The sequence below is a fragment of the Martes martes genome (genome assembly GCF_963455335.1).
Source record: "Martes martes genome assembly, chromosome: 15".
Lineage (NCBI taxonomy): Eukaryota > Metazoa > Chordata > Mammalia > Carnivora > Mustelidae > Martes > Martes martes.
This window is the reverse complement of record NC_137903.1, coordinates 67377538-67394885: the sequence shown is the minus strand read 5'-3', so window position 1 is coordinate 67394885 and position 17348 is coordinate 67377538. Positions and strand designations below refer to the sequence as shown.

At 47.6% G+C, this 17348-nt stretch overlaps 1 protein-coding gene across 1 annotated transcript in view; it reads right to left on the bottom strand.

Annotated features, from left to right (window-relative positions):
- SELP (selectin P) overlaps window positions 1–17132 on the bottom strand; it is a 43763-nt gene extending 26631 nt beyond the window's left edge. The window contains exons 1-3 of the mRNA XM_080824942.1: window positions 17113–17132; window positions 4667–4757; window positions 2665–3051 (exon numbers count right to left, since the gene is read on the bottom strand). Coding sequence (XP_080681068.1) covers window positions 2665–3051; window positions 4667–4757; window positions 17113–17115 — 481 coding nt within the window. The 5' untranslated portion in view covers window positions 17116–17132. The remainder of the gene's footprint in view (window positions 1–2664; window positions 3052–4666; window positions 4758–17112) is intronic.
- Between the last annotated feature and the right edge of the window lie 216 nt (window positions 17133–17348).

Genomic DNA, 17348 nt, shown 5'->3' with positions numbered 1-17348 from the left:
AAAATTCTAGAAGTCATGCAGATTCCACAGGAGGACGTCCCCGAGGCAGCCGGCAAGTGTGGTGAAGCTGCACGGGGGCACTAGAAAGAGTTCCAAGGAACGGGCAGATGCAGGGGAAGCAGCAGCGCTAGATACTGGACACATGTTTGGTCCACACCTTCCCTCCTATCGCCTCGACCTCACCAGTCTTCCGGCAGCAATACCTGTCTGTCCTGTGCTCTTAGAACACGCACATTCTGTTCCGATTGTAGCTTCCTCAGGATCTCAGAATGTTATACAGGAGAAAACAGTCCCAGGTCCGTCCTCTCCTCCACTTCAGGGAATCAGGCAGGCTAGTAATTGTCTATATCTTTGAATCCCCAGGAAAGGACATAGTGATGATTCACTGAATGAATCTTTTTTTTTTCCCCCTCCTGCTAAGCTGTTCTGAGATGTAACAAATCCTGACATTTAGAGAAGTGGTCCAACTTAATTTCTTGTTGCAGACATGTCTGTCTCTCATGTTTCCTACAGATGGCTGATGGTTCCCTACACCCTTTCCATCTTGGGTGGCAAAAACATGCCACTCCGGAGAGTGGCTGCCTAGAGTGGTGTGTTTGGTGGAGACAGAAACTGACTGTGCAGTGAAATTGCAACCATTAGCCGTGTCCCCCGTTCCCGCAGGCTAGAGGAGAGGTATCATGCACGCCCGTAGCTTTTAATCGCTTTTCTTCCTTGTGATTTTTTTGCAGTTTACTGGGGAAGGCGATCTTGGAGTGACGGCTGTTGAAGGTTGGGCGGGATGGGAAGCAGTGGCGAACTGGAAACATCTACTGGCAACAAGATAACCTTACAGGGACTGTTCCGGGGAGGCATGACCCAGGGAGTGTAGGGAGCTGACCGGGAGGCAGCGGGATGCCCTGAGATTCCGGTCATGCTCGTCCCGGCCTACAAAGAACAGGTCATGATTGTTTAAATTCATAAATTTGTTAATTTGTCTATGTATTATTTATAAAATGAGACCCGACTACACGACAACGCATTTATGGATCTGTTTTCCCTCGGACAGGAGATGACATGAGAAGAGAGACAGAGTAGAGGCGAGCGGAGCAAGAGCTCCGGGGGGAGGCGTTTGTGATTCCCAGAATTTACAGATGAGTGACTTTGTTTTGCGAAGTCCAATTAGCCAACACATCATTCACCACCCGTTCTTGACGTGGTGGTCAACGACTCACTAGCTGCGATCACGCCCCGGGCTCACCGCCACACGCGCCCCTCAAAACCCATCCCCCGACGCCCCGCCCCCACCCCCCCCTCGGCCACCCTCAGTTTGGCTCCCGGAGCGCAGAGTCTCTCGCGGTTGGTCTCCCTCTGCGATTTCCTCCCATTCGGGTCCCCCCGCCCCTGCGGCCCTCGGCGCCTCCCCGTTCCCACGAGACAACACGAGGCCGGGACCGAGAACCGCGGTGCGTTACGCCTTCCCCTCAGCAGCGGCTTCAAGGGGCTCGTTTAAATGAATGTAAGAAACAGAAACGGCCCCACTGCGACGGGAGCTCACGGAGCAGACGCGTTAGCTTTTCTCTACGCTCTTTTCCGCCTCTCCCTTCTCAAAAACACCTCACGAAAGGCTGTATTTTTGATAAAGCCTTCAAGTAAAAGTACTGCAAACACAAAACAAAACAAACATGTTCCACGCGGGAGTGAAACCACGTGGCAATTGCCTTCCTCTGCGTGACTTATTTCCCTCCGCCTGACCCGTCCAGCCCGGCCGAGCCGATGTTGGAACGAACACGGCGGAAGCCTCAGCGCGCTCGGGACGGTGCGGTCCGGGACGTCGTCTCCGCGCAGGCGCCGCCGTCTCCGCGCAGGCGCCGCAGCGCTTCCGAGCCGCGGGAGGCAGCAGGGCTCGTCCGTCAGGACGCGCGAGCGCGGGACTAGGCGGCCGAGCGCGCGCGCGCGCTGACCCGGAAGCAGACACACTCCCCGTCACCCCTTCCCGCGCCGCCCCTCCCCCAGCGTCCCGCACCCCGGACGCGCTGCCGCTGAAGGGACGCCTTGACACGCTGTGGTTCTCGGTCCGGCCTCGTGTTGTCTCGTGAGAACGGGGGGCGGAGGGGACGGTCGCGCTTGGGGCGACACAACACGCGCTTTGCATCAAGAGTTTGAAACCGGCTCCGCCGCCGTGTGGCTCGGAACCCCGCGCGCGCGCCTCAGCAGCCCGAGCCTTCGTCTCGTCAGCGGCGTGAGGGAACCAGAGGGTCCGGCGGACGAGGTTCTCCGCGGGACGGCGCGAGGCGGACGGCCGAGCCGCGAACCGACGGCCGGCGGGAGGGCAGCCGCGGCTCCGGGCGGTGGCGCAGCGCCTCTCCGCGTCTACTGGGGCAGCGAGCGGCGAGAGAGCTCTGGACGCCGGTCTGGGGAGACGAAACCGACCCGAGCGCCAGCCGCCAAAGGAGGCCGCGGGTCGAGTGACCGGGAAGCGACCGTAAAATTCGAGTCTCAAAACCCCGGTTTCTCTCCTCGCGATCTTCCGCTCGTCGGGCGGCTCAGTGCCGGGCGCGCCGCGGCTCGTTCTCTGCCCCCGCGGCCCCGACGGCGGCCCCGTCACCCACCCGGCGGCCGCGCGCGACCCGGCGGCCCCGTCACCCACCCGGCGGCCGCGCGCGACCCGGCGAGGGCGCTCACCTGTGTAGCACAGCGCGCGCTTCCGCTTCGCGCACGGCTCGTCGTTCCACTTGCCGGGGGCCGAGGCGCTCTTGATGTAGATCTCCACGCAGTCCTGGTTGTTCTTCTTGTTGTTGGGCTCGTGCTCAGCCCAGTTCTCGGCCTCGTCGGTGAGGGGCTGTTTGGTTCCCACCCACGTCCACCGATCGCCGATCTTCCGGATCCCGATCCAGTAGTAGGAGCTGTAGTAGGGTATGACGTCATTGAGGTGAGCAATTTCCTTTTTGTTCTGGATGGCCACCAAGTCCGTGTAGTGCTTCTGGCAGAACACCCGGGAATAGTTCCAGGAATACGCTTTCGTGCTGTAGTGGTAGGTCCATGCCGCCACTTCTCTCTGCTTTACCGAGTCTGAGTAAAGAGAGGGATTGGCAGGTGAGCGTCCTTACCCAGCACGGCTCTGGGAGCACAAAGACCCTTCCACGTGGTTGCGATGAGCGTCTGACGCCAGGACCTCACACGGGACTCTTCTGTGTCTAACCTAGTCCTTCTAGGGAAGAACGGGAGTTTCCGTCTTTCATCTAAAAGTATATCCGTGAAGTCAGAATAGGAAATTGTATTCTGAGGATCCTTAGGGTTAGAAATTTGTAATCATAATGATAACACACTTGGACCATCTAATCATCTCCTCCTTTTATAAGTGGGACAGACATATTAAGTAATTTGCCCAATTTAAGTGACACACAAAATGTCTCGGTGGCTGCTTTTGCTCTACAGGTTCTACCTCCTCATCTGGGAAACAAGATGTTGTGTGACCTGGAGCCTACCTGCTGGCCCAGCCTCATCACCCACCATATTTACCTGCTTAGCAAAAGAGACTCCCACTCTGTGCCCTTGCAATGCTCTTCCTGCTATTCCGGCTGCCCTCCCCACTGCACCCTGCAGAATGGGCCTCCCCGTACTTTCCAGGACTCGCCCAGGTAGGCTCGCTGCCCCTTCCTCCACGCTCCTGCCGCACCTCATGTCTGCCTCTACCGCCCTTATCACTGGGTGGGGGAATGTCTCTTCCTGCGAAGGCAAGTTTAGGAATCCTGATAGTGCTCTGTTTTCATCTCTGGGTCCCTCACACCAAGCACGGAGCGTGGCGCTTCACAGGTGTCCCAGAAATACTTGCTGAGTGAAACACAACGCGTTTGTGGCCCAGGCAGGTCACAAATCAAATCTCCTGATCTGCAGTCTACACTCATTCCGCCGCTCTCGACTGTTTCTCTCTGATAAATTTCGCTGTGTCCTCCATTTCCGCTCACTCACGTGTTAAAACAAGCCTTTTAAGACATGTTTGTGATATTAAATGAAATAAGGGATGTGCCCTTCAAAAGTGTAAGGGGCACTCTGAGGGAAGATAATGTTTTTGTAGCCAGTGGGAACTCACCCGGGGCCAGAAGAGGCCAGATCCCATGTGAAGAAGTGTACAGGGCAGGCAATCAGACCGGGAAGTGGCCGTCTTTCCTGTTTATAGAGGCTCGTTCCTACTCAACCCTGTCCTCTTCCGCTGGCATGACCGTCATTTATGCTGGTCTCTCCCTCACTGACTCCTCTATTGCATTGCTTTGCCCTAAAACTTTATTTTGGTGTCACCATGGCTGCAATATTGACCTCCATGGAGTTTAGGCAGTTTTACTTCAATCAGCCCCTTCTTCCATAATAAAATATTCAAAACTATGTTCTACAGTTGCAGTGGTATAAATAAATACATCTATGGATACTCTATACTAAGACATTTTTGTGGATCCCTAATGGTGCTGTGGACCACCAGCTGGGCCTAATGGGTAATTGGTCCTGGAGATGTCCATTTCAGTTTTTCCAGCAATGTGATGGTGTTGGGTGCATTTTTCCCCCCCCGGGCATTTGGGTGAGAAGAGTATTCCCACACCTCACAACAACTGGCTACCATCCTTAACTTCTCCTACTTGGAGAAGGTCCCCTCCTTACTCAGGGCCAGATGAAGGGTTAACATAAAGTTTACCAAAGATCAGGGCACTGAACCAAAGGAGCTGGGCCGTTCTGAGGACCACTCTGTGAAATCTCCGGTTCCAGATGGCTTTTAGGCAGCTGGCCTAAAACAAGAAAAGAAAACTTCTTTTTAGCATCGATGTGAAATCAGTGAAGCCAAAAAAAATTCTTGTCCATAATCAGCATGTTGAATTCTAATCCTCCCTGTTTCCAGTCAGGGTGGAGGTTCAAGCCCTCTGCCTCCTTCTTGTTTCTCACTGCTCTGCTTCCGAGTTGTACCCTGCTCCATAGCGGAGGACAGAACTTGTTTCTTCTTTCATTCGAGATATTTGTCAAGTAACTACTCTGTGCAATTGATATTTTTTGTTTATGGAACATTCTGTAATAGGCACATAAGAAAAAGATTGTCATTGTTATTATGCAATAATCTCCCTTTAAGAACTAGTATGCCACACCCCGAAGTACTAGGAAGTTGCACACAGACTCCCTGACTGACCTGTGCTTTGATGCCTGGGGCAGCGGTGAGTTATCCTGTGCTACGCCATCCACTCTGTGTTATTGATCTATGTTTTATCTTCTTGCTTGTCAATTTCAGCCTATGTCCACAATATTATTCAATATTTAATATATATGAATAACACATATATATTTTATACGTATAATAAACGTACTCCCTTTGGATCAATAGCAAGTGTTATTTCTAATGAGTTTCCTTCTGTTAGGATTTCATCAGATCTGTTAACATTTTCAGACTGTTTTTAGGCAAGGGGAGGAGCAAGATGGCGGAGGAGCTGGAGACCTACATTTCGCCTGCTCCCAGGAGTTTAGCTAGACAGTGACCAAACCATCCTGAACACCTACGAACTCAACAGGAGATTGAAGAGAAGAAGAGCAGCAATTCTAGGAACAGAAAAGCGACCACTTTCTGGAAGTTCGGACGTGCGGAGAAGTGAACCCGAGGCGATATTTGGGCAGATAGACCGCGGGGGAGAGGCCTCCGTCAGCCACTTACCAGCAAGTGAGAGAGTAGTGGGGCCTGATATTGGAACGTTTGGAAGTCTGCTCCACGGAGGGACGTCGCTCCAGAGGCTAAGTGGGGTGGGGTCGGGTGGGGGGGGTGTGTGGAACCCTTGCAGGACGGTGTGGTCTCAGGTCCCTCAGGGTCACAGGAAGACCCTGCGTGTCTGAGTGCAGCAGAGCTCCCGGGTATCGGAGCGGGGAAGCCAGGGGCAGAGACAGAGCCAAGGAGGGAGCTCTCAGCTTGGGGTTGCCATAAACCCTGACCTGAGGCACAGTCGGGCCACTGGTCTTCGAGCAGAGACCCCACAAGTGGTAGATCTGAGGAGACCCCCCCCCTTTCTTCTCTGGGAGAAGTGGCGGGGGAGAGCGGCAGGGATCTGCTGGGTTTGGAGACTCCACACGGGGCCGCGCACCAGAGATAGGCTCGGTCACAGGCCGGGGAAGCTTGGAGCCTGGGCGGAGACCAGGGACACGGGAGGGATTAATGGTTTTTCTCCGAAAGCGCACTGAGGAGCGGGACCCCGAGCTCTCGGCTCCTCCCGCCGGAGACTGAGCGGCGCCATCTTCATTCCCGTCCTCCAAAGCGGTACGGAAAGCGCTCAGGGAACAAAAGCTCTGAGTACGAACCTGAGCAGATTGCTTGGCCCGGCCCCTGGCAAGGGCGGTGCGGTTCCGCCTCAGGCAAAGACATTTGATAATCATGGCAACATGAAACACCCGCGTGGGCGTGTGTATTTCTTTCCTTAAAATTTTGAGATACAGCTTCTTAGAGACCAAAATCTAGTGTATGGCTTTGTTCTATCTCCCGCCTGATCACATTCTCATTCTCTCCTTTTTTTTTTTTCTAATTTTTTTTCTTTCTTTTTTCAACCAACTTCTTATCAATTCTTTTTTTTTAATCTTTTTAAATTTTCATCTTTACAGTCATATTCTGTCCATTCTATCCCTTCATCACATTTACCTTTATTTTTATATATATATAAGTTTTATATATATATAAGTTATATATATATATATATAAGTTCTTAGTTCTTTAAAATTTGGAGAGGCAGTTTCTTCTAAAGGACAAAAATATACCCACAATCAACTGTGTGGCTCTGTTATATTCAGCCTGAGATAGACACACACACACACACACATATATATATATATATATTTTTTTTTTTTCCCCTTTCTTTTCATCCCAGTTTTGGGTCTTTTCTGATTTGTTTAGTATATATTTTTCTGGAGTCGATCTTACCCTTTTAACATTTTGTTCTCTCATTCATCTTTTCTTCTCTGGACAAAATGACAAAGTGGAAAAATTAGCCTCAAAAAAAAAAAAAAAAAGAACAAGAGGCAGTACCTAATGCTTGAGACCTAATCAATATGGACAAAGAGAATCCCCCTCAAAGTAAATAAAAATAGGTCAACACCCCATCATCTAATAGTAAAACTTACACGTCTCAGAGACAGAGTGAAAATCCTAAAAGCAGCTCAGAACAATAGGTCTGTAGTATACAATGGTAAAAATATTAGACTGACAGCAGACCTATCCACAGAGACCTTGCAGGCCAGAAAGGACTGCCATGATATATTCAGAGCACTAAATGAGAAAAACATGCTTCCAAGAATACTACATCCAGCTAGGCTATCATTGAAAATAGAAGGAGAGACAAAAAGCTTCCAGGACAAACAAAAACTAAAAGAATTTGCAAACACCAAACCAGCCCTAAAGGAAATACTGAAAGGGGTCCTCTAAGCAAAGAGAAAGCCTAAAAGTAGTAGATCAGAAAGGAATAGACACAATATACAGTAACAGTCACCTTACAGGCAATACAATGGCACTAAATTCATATCTTTCAATAGTTACCATGAATGTAAATGGGCTAAATGCCCCAATCAAAAGACATAGGGTATCAGAATAGATTAAAAAAAAAAAAAAGACCCATTGATATGCTGTCTGCAAGAAACTCATTTTAGACCCAAAGACACCTCCAGATTTAAAGTGAGGGGGTGGAAAACAATTTACCATGCTAATGGACATCAAAAGAAAGCTGGGGTGGCAATCTTTAAATCATATAAATTCAATTTTAAGCCAAGACTATAAGAAGAGATGAGGAAGGACACTATGTCATACTTAAAGGGTCTGCCCAACAAGAAGATCTAACAATTTTAAATATCTATGTCCCTAACATGGGAGCAGCCAATTATATAAACCAATTAATAACAAAATCAAAGAAACACATCGACAATAATACAATAATAGTAGGGGACTTTAACACTCCCTTCACTGAAATGGACAGATCATCTAAGCAAAAGATCAACAAGGAAATAAAGGCCTTAAATGACACACTGGACCAGATGGACATCACAGATCTATTCAGAACATTCCATCCCAAAGCAACAGAATACACATTCTTCCCTAGTGCACATGGAACATACTCCAGACTAGATCACATCCTGGGTCACAAATCAGGTCTCAACTGGTACCAAAATGAATTATTGGGACTTCAAGATAAAAAGCTTTTACACAGCAAAGGAAAGAGTCAACAAAACCAAAAGACAACCGACAGAACGAGAGAAGATATGTGCAAATGACATATCAGATAAAGGGCTAGTATCCAAAATCTATAAAGAACTTATCAAACTCAACACCCAAAGGACAAATAATCCAGTCAAGAAATGGGCAGAAGACATGAACAGACATTTCTGCAAAGAAGACATCCAAATGGCCAAGAGACACATGAAAAAGTGCTCAACATCACTCAGCATCAGGGAAATACAAATCAAAACCACAGTGAGATACCACCTGACACCGGTCAGAATGGCTAAAATTAGCAAGTCAGGAAACAACAGGTGTTGGCAAGGATGCGGAGAAGGGAACCCTCCTACACTGTTGGTGGGCATGCAAGCTGGTGCAGGCACTCTAGAAAGCAGCATGGAGGTTCCTCAAAAAGTTGAAAATAGAGCTACCTTATGACCCAGCAATCGCACTACTGGGTATTTACCCTAAAGATACAAATGTAGTGATCCAAAAAGGCACGTGCACCCGAATGTTTATAGCAGCAACATCCACAAGAGCCAAACTATGGAAAGAGCCTAGATGTCCATCAACAGATGAATGGATAAAGAAGATGTGGTATATACACACAATGGAATACTATGCAGCCATCAAAAGAAACGAAATCTTCCCTTTTGCAACGACGTGGATGGAACTAGAGGGTATTTTGCTGAGTGAAATAAGTCAATCAGAGAAAAACAATTATATGATCTCACTGATAAGAGTAATTTGAGAAACCATAAGAGACTCTTAATGTCACAAAACAAACTGAGGGGGGCCAGGGGAAGGGGGGTAGGGATAGGGCGGCTGGGTGATGGACATTTGGGGAGGGTATGTGCTATGGTGAGTGCTGTGAAGTGTGTACACCTGGCAATTCACAGACCTGTACCCCTGGGTCTAATAATACATTATATGTTTTAAAAAAATTAAAAATTTTTTTTAAAAAGAGTAATTTGAGAAACAAGACAGAGGATCATAGGGGAAAGGAGGGAAAAATGAAACAAGATGAAACTAGAGAGGGAGAAAATCCATATGAGACTCTCAATTTCAGGAAGCGAACAGGGTTGCTGGAGGGGAGGGCAGTGGGAGGGATAGAGTAACTGGGTGATGGACACTGGGGAGGGTATGTGCTATGGTGAGTGCTGTGAATTGTGTAAGACTGATGATTCACAGACCTGTACCCCTGAAATAAAAAATACATTATATGTTAATTGGAAAAAATTAAATGAGGTAATGGAAAAGAAAAGAAGTAAGACGTAGTGATCAAGTAAAGACTTTAAGCTTTAAATTGTATTGTATCACGTTAAAATTCTGCAAAGAAAGTGGAATACAAATAGCTATGAGAGGAGAGAAAAGAAATAATACAAAATTTCTTACTATCCGAAACTTATTTATGTTTTTTTAAGTGATGAGGGTTATTAGATCACTACAGTACTTACTTCCACTGAAATGAATATTAAGAAATGATGTGACATCTATTTACTATAAAAGGCTAATCTTTACACTGTATTAGACATCCCCTCCGTTACTAGTTTTAAAAGTTAATGACCAAAGAAGTTAGCTTTCTACTTAAAAAGGTGTGAGAGTTTACACAACTTTCCAAAGTTCTTTCAGAGGCACAAGCAGCAAAAGCATTACTGCTGAAGAACCCCATCATGCGGATTTCATGAAGGGGACCCCAATATTCACCTTTGGACGTGCACTGGGTTCCCCCAATATTCACCTTTGAACATGCACTGGGTTCCTTCTCCAGTAGACTGGTGGAGTACTGTGTTTGTGATCTAGTGGTCCTCCCCATAGGCCCATTGGAAGTGTTTGTTTCCCTGTACCTTTCTCGGTCGAGCATTTCTAGAGGGTCCTCTGGCTTTAGGGAACATTCAAGGGAGTGTGTGGGAGGCTGATCAGGGGAGGCTGCTGCTTCACTGTCCGTGCCCGACTCCAGCCACTATCCCAAAAGAGCTGTTTCACATTTTAACTAGCTTGTTTAAATGTTGAAATATGGTTTAAACAGAACTGAGAGAGAAAGTTTTTAAACATTTTAAGGTTTTCAAGGTGGATGTTGGGTTAACATAGTGATTCTTATTCTTGCAGAACATTTGAATTCCTTTGAAAGACTGATAAGAGCGCTGGTCAGGATTCTTCAAAAAATGCACAGCTGTAATTTGTTTTTAGACAATTTCAGACAGTTCATGGATAGTTCATGTCCACATTTAGTGGACTGCGAGTTCAAATCTCTGTGAACTTTAAGGCAACAGAGTAAGTTGCCGGCAACAGACAAGGGTTTTGTGTATGAGTGTGGAGAACGGATGATGCCTGAGAATCTTCTTCCTTTGACTAGTCATTTTGCTCTGAAGTTTCTCTGGGGTGGGCAGGCTTTCTCACCTCTGTTCCTGGTCTACACTGTCATCTTCAGCTCTAAGATCCTGGAGATTTAAGGGCTGTTTCCGTGTGTTACTGAGCCAGTTAAGTGTTGAAACAAGAGCAAATGTCTCTAAGAGAAATGGACACGAGCTCTGCTAATCTGCAATGTTCTCTGGCTGTCAGCTTCAAACTGGAAGTCACGGAAACAGTCTGTGACCAGGTCATTAGAATCATATCCTGTACCCGTGTAAACCTTTATTAAAGCTGCTTTATACTACAGTTCTCTCTAATTTTACTTTTCCTAAGAACTGAAAAAATGGAATGAGGAGAGGGACAGGGACAAAGTGCCAGACCCAGTGTTTTTTCCCTTGTCCTCACTGCTTGGGAAGAGGTATTGGATGCCAGCAGGAGTCCCATGGTTGCCAGCGTGGAGGGTGGCGTACAACGTGGGCAGAAATGGTGCCATGGGAAGGAATTCTGTTCCCCTGTCTACACTGTAGACCACAGCTTTGCACTTTAAAAGGCAGAATCGACAATGTCCCCCCACCGCCCCCGGGGCTGTTTGCCTTCTGCCCCAATCCTGACCTCTCTCCTTCCTCTATGGTTCAGGCTCTTGAACTTTCTACTTTCCCTTTATTCTCCAGCCTTCTCCAACCACCAGCCCACGAAACTGCTCTTGCTAACTTTACCACTGAAACCCTAATTACCAAACCCAGTGAACACTCTCCCTTCGTGTCTTCCTTGACCTTTCTGCACCAATAAATACTACTGAATACTTCCTTTTATTGAAAATGCTTCCGTTGTTTCTCTTGACTCTTATCTGACATCTTGAGCAATTTTGATGGGTCTTCCTCTGAATGTATGTCAGCCCACTGCTTGCCCTTGTAGAGATAGAGACTTCCCTAGGTTCCTGCCTCCATGACCCTATTCTCTTATCACTCCTCTGCTTTCCTGAGTCTTCTTCTGGTCATCCGTCCGTGGGCCAAATGGCCCGCAGGCAGCATCTCCACCCCTGACTTCCCTTCTGAGCGTGACATCGGCAGTCCAAGCGCAAAGCAAGCCTGTGTGTGCCCAGTCAGAAGGCGCTGCTGGCAGACACTTCTCAAGGCCAAGATGACTTAGGTCTGAATCTCAGCGATAGTAGAGAGTAGACGCTTAATGCTTAATAAATATTTTATGAATGAGTGAGCAAATACATTGAAAAACAAAGGCAGAGGAATGACTGAAAGTAAGACAGAAGTGGGTGCTGAGTAAGAAAACACTGAAAAAATATGTGATGATTATAACTTAGTATCAAAAGTCTACAGCAGCGGTTGTATCAAATTTAAAAGTATATTATGACGAGGCAGAAGAGCCCAAGAAAGCTGTGGGGAAAAAAAAAAAAAAGATCTTGGTACTTTGTCTCACTCTATTTGGTTGTGAGAGAAGCAAGGGGCATGATGGCTCACATCCTGTGTGAGGGAACAATGAGTAGGACTCACTCTCTTAACACTGTACGGGTAAGACAGAAGGATGTGTGGAGAAGTGGGGAAACCTGCGGTTGTGACGGTGGGTGGTGTGTTTCAGGAAAGCCGGGAAGGGCGTCAAATAGCAGCAGCTCTTAGAAGTTGGGGACGAGAAAGCAAATTTCCACCCAACCCTCTGGAGTGAGTGTGGCTCTCAGGAAGACTTCAGTACTCAAAGGGGCTCCTAGAAGAGACATAGGTTCTTACTAGCAGGCAGTCTCCCTGACCTGAACCCCGTGACCCTGAAGTCCTTCGGGCCATGGAGGGAAGACGAAGGCTCTCTCTCCTTTGTCCAAACCCTTCACATCAACCTGTCATCAAATCCTACTGACCTTACCTTCGGACCAGATACCTGGGCTTTCTCCAGATTTCCTATTTCCGCTAAGGTACTAGCGCAGACATCATTCTCTCCTTCTTGCACATCTTCTGTCTGGTCTCGCCTCAAGTGACTATCTTCAGGTTACCCATCTTCAATTCTTTCTCCATAATGAAGTCAGAATAGTATTCCTAACACAAAAACCTGATCATATCACTTTACTACCTAAAGTCCATCAGCTGATCCCATTCCTTGAGCAACAAATACAAACTCTTCAAGATGACGCAGGTAAGACCCTTTGAAACATGGCCTCTTCCTTTTGTCTAGTCTCCTCTCCTGCCGTTAACTTTCAGTTTACTCACCATCCACACAATTCTACTATGCATTTATAACAAACATCTTGTAGTTTCCAGAAGTACTATATGTGCCCTCTGTTCTCCTAATTGCCCAGAGCACCCCCTCCTTCTCCATGTGCCTAGCGCTATAAATCCAAAAATCTCCTCCTGAAAGGAGCCTTTTCTATCACCAAAGTCACTGCCCCCACCAAGACAGGTGCTCCCTGTTATTCCTTGTTCTTTCCCATTGCTTATTTCAGTAGCTATTCATTTATCAAAGGCCTACAATGTGTCAGGTACTCTTTGAGGCACTGGCACTAAAATGATAGAAACGGACATCATTCCTGTCCTCGTGGAATATACAATGTATTGAGGAAGACGGACAATGACATGCCAATAAATACAGAACAGTTCATAACAGATAAAGGTGAAACCTGGAAGCTAGTGGTAAGCGCTAGGTTGAGAATTAAAGTGGGGTAGAGGGACTGGGTGGTTACCTTGGGCAGATCTCTCTAAGGAGGTCATTTTTTTTTAAGGATTTTATTTATTTGACAGAGAGAGACACAGCAAGAGAGGGGAACACAAGCAGGGGGAGTGGGAGAGGGGGAAGCAGGCTTCTCGCTGAGCAGGGAGCCCGATGCAGAGCTGAAGGCAGACGCTTAATGACTGAGCCACCCAGGAGCCCCTAAGGAGGTCATTTTTAACTGAAAGCAGAAGGGCCAGAAGAAGCCAGGCAGGGAGAAGCAGGAAGAAGGGAATTAAAGATGGAACGAAAAGCTGGTGTGAAGGCTTTGAGTGGCAGCGAAGTGCAGAGCGTGCACTGCATTATCCGTGTAGCTGGAAAGGAATGAGCAGTGGGAAGAGAGGACGACACGAAGCTGGTGACAGATCATTCCGGGCCTTTGGGAACTAAAACAAGGGGATAAGATTTTGTTCTACGTGCAAAGAGCAGTCAGAGGTCTGGGGAGGGAGGTGTAGATTTTAATAGAGGCTATGATGTAGTCTGATTGCTGTCGAAAACTGGGAGAGCCTGGAGATTAATTGAAAAGGGAATTTTGATGAGGGTGAGAAAAGGGAGCTGAGGGCACAGCACAAGCTAACACCCTGGAACCCACCTCTCTGCCAGGGGGGCTGTGTGTGACATTCCTCAGGCACTCCTGGCACCCAAGATCAAAGGAAAGGGGAAACAAAGGGTTAACTGATAAAGATCACAGTCAGCAGGATCCATCCATTTGCAATAAAAAAAGTTCTTCAGAAAAGAAAAAAAGTTCTTCAGAAAGCTAGAGACTCAATTTCCTGGAACCCTCACATCACCCTTCCTTCCATAGGACGGAAAGTCTTCTATCAGCAGTCACTCCTCGCAGTCCCAGTGCAGGTCTTTCTGCCCACGGGTCCTGTCCCCATGCTATAATAAAAACCCTCTTTTTGCACTGAAAACATCTCAGGAATTCTTTCATGGCTGCTGGCTCCAACCCCCCCGCCCCCCTCCAAACCACATCAGGTTGGGGCCATGTAATAGCCCAGAAGGGACCTAATTGCCAGGGCTCTGAACAGAGAAGCGTCCTCAGCAGCGGGACTTGAGTATAGTGTATTTTTTTTATTTTAATTTTTTTTCCTATTTATTTGACAGACAGAGATCACAAGCAGGAAGAGAGGCAGGCAGAGAGAGAGGAAGGGAAGCAGGCTCCCCGCTGAGCAGAGATCCCGATGTGGGGCTCGATCCCAGGACCCTGGGATCATGACCTGAGCCGAAAGCAGAGGTTTTAACCCGCTGAGCCACCCAGGTGCCCCAGAGTATAGTGGTTTTGATGAATTTGATGAACTAGCCGCAGAGAGGCTGGGCCTCCCAAAGGGGAAGCTACTGTACTAGTCCCAGTGGGAGGGAAAAGGTGTCTGGCTGGGACACCCAAAGCAGGGAGGTAGATGTGAGAGTTGTGGAGGGGGCAGAGCTATACACATTGCTGGTGGCAAAGTCCAGGTTTCACAAAGCATCACAATTGCCAAAATACTTCCCTGAAGTTTCCGACGCTACATAGAGGTCTGGAGTAGCCCAGATGTTAGTAGCCCCAGCAATTAAAGGTAGAAAATGAAGCACAGTGAAAAAAATAAAAAGAGGTCTCTAGGCCGACAGCAAATTAGAAATAAAAACAGGAAGCAGCCCAGGACATTAACACCAAGAATCAGAGCATGTATTTTAAATGTGACTACCAATCACCATTATTTAGGTCGAATTACTAGCATTAAAAATAAAGTAGCATACCTAATTTTTAAAAGTCCATTAGAGCATGACAGAGCTATATCCCTACAAGTACAAAGGAATCATTTTGTATTTGACTTTATAAAGTTTCTGTCTGCTTTTCAATCAAAGAAGTGAGACACCTGGAAGATAATGTAATAAATGTCATTCATGAAATCACCATGAGCCTAATTTCCAGGGTCTTTTCTCAGTCTTGCCCGTTAAGCAGTAGGTCATTTTGACTTTTGGAGATTTGATTAAGTTTCCACTTACTTAATTCTGAAGCTACCTATTCTAAGAGCCGGTGGCCAGCCCAGGAGAAGGTGAACCCCGTAGCTACATTCTGAAAAAGAGGTAGTAGAAGAGAAAGAACTAAAAGCCACAGACCTAAGATGGTTGAGGTATAAATGGAAGAGACTCCAGAACTGTTCCTTAACCCACAAAAACTCTAACATCAGCACAATTTAACTGCGAATTCCCAATCTCCCCTCTCCAAGACTCCTCTGACTGAGAACACCCCGACTCCTCCGATGGAGAACCCTCCACCAGATAAACCTGAGCCTCCTTCCTCGGGTCCTAGAGGTTCGCTGAGGTCACTCTGAACCTGAAGCCAAATTCACACGCAGAGGGCTGAGGTTCCTGAATCCCAAGAGCCAAATGTGCCCAGGGCCCAAGGAAGAGGGCTTACTTTTGGAATGTGGAAAACAGCTCTAGATTGCAGAGTTCAGCCCAGTTTCAAGACGCTGCGGGAGGCGCTTCTAAGCCTGAAGCACAAGAGGCAATAGAGTAGGGCTCTTAACCTGAGACCCATGTGTGGGTCGGGGAACCCACTGTCCTTGTCCAGAAAGCTTGTGTTTATGAGGACGTTTGCATTTTCATCTGGGATGAAGAGTTGTACTTTCGCTAGAACCCCAAAGAACCCCACGATCCAATGTGTCCACATACTTCTGAAATAGAGGAGAATCCCAGACTGAGTAGAAAGAGGAGATGACTAACTCCTTGTCCATGTAAGTCGACCAGCACGACCAGCACGGAGAATGTGTGATATGCAGGAGATGAGACAAAGGCAATCCACATTCTCATGTCATTGGAGTTCAAATTCAGGACAGACTCAAACTCATTCCTGCTTTCTTCACAGTCTCCTTCTCTATTATCCCCAGCACAGAAAATCCCCACTGCACATATTTGAAAAGTGTACTGTAGTAAAGCAAAGAGGTGGGGTGAATCATGTATGAATGCTGATTTCTTCTGACATCCCATGGAAAGGGGCTCAAAAACACGGACAGATGGTTCCTTACTAGCTACAGATCGTAGGGTCTTGGACCCTGGGACTGTGGGAGATATTCCTGGTAAGTCAGGAGTAAAACTGTATGGCTTATCTGTTAATGAGTTCCAAAATGCCTACTTTTCCTTGTATCTTTCCTGGATCCCAAACTCCACAAATTTTTTCTTTTTCACATCAATACTAGCTGGCATTTACTAATCAGTTACCATGTGCCAGCCTCAGATTTAAATGCTTTTCAGTGCAATCTTATTTAATCTTCCCCATGACGCTATAGAGTGCTGGAATTTTATCTACTTTACAGATGGAGAAACTGAGTCACTAACAGCATGGAGACTTAAGGCAGAAATGGAAACCATTCGGAGTCTCCACGTAAGTCCCGGCAGACTCCTAGGGCTCAGAGAGGGAACTGGGAGGGCTGGGATGAGAACACATCCAATCTCAGGTCGTCCCAGGGCACCTGCTCTGCCTTGCCTTCAAGCCAGAGAGAAGAGCAGGAGAAGCCTGGAGAAGGTGACCGAGGCTTTACCAAAACCTGCACCATGAGAGTTTCTGAGGAAAAACAGCAGCGTGGAGCCAGGGGACAGAAGTCCAGATCCCGGCAATGTCAAGCCTAGCAGTGCGGCCGTGCGTGAAACTCCTGGTCTCCGTGAGGCTCGGCGGCTTCACTCGTAGCATGGAAAGAGCAGCCTCAACCCCCAAGAACGTTAGAGGGTCCAAAGCGGACAGCAGGTTTGGAGATGCTCGCACTCTAATGGACTGTTCTCCCCAAAGCACCATGACTACTGCCCTTCCCCACCCGCCTGCCTCAGCCTCCACGCCGCGTCTCACCCCCGCCCCAGATACAGAGAAATGAACTTACCATCTCCTCTGCGCCTGGGCTTCCTCTCGGCCGCCCGCCCAGCCCGGACTTCTTATAGTCTTGCTGCCTCCCCTCAGTGTCAAGCTGTTTAGAAAAGCAACTTCCTATTCAAGTTCCAGAAACTCACCACAGCCCTTCCCATGAAATTAGATGTTGATAATACAGGAGCCGTTGATAATACTTAGCGGCGGTGGTCACCGGGGGTGGGGTGGGGGCAGGAGGTTACCTACTTCCAT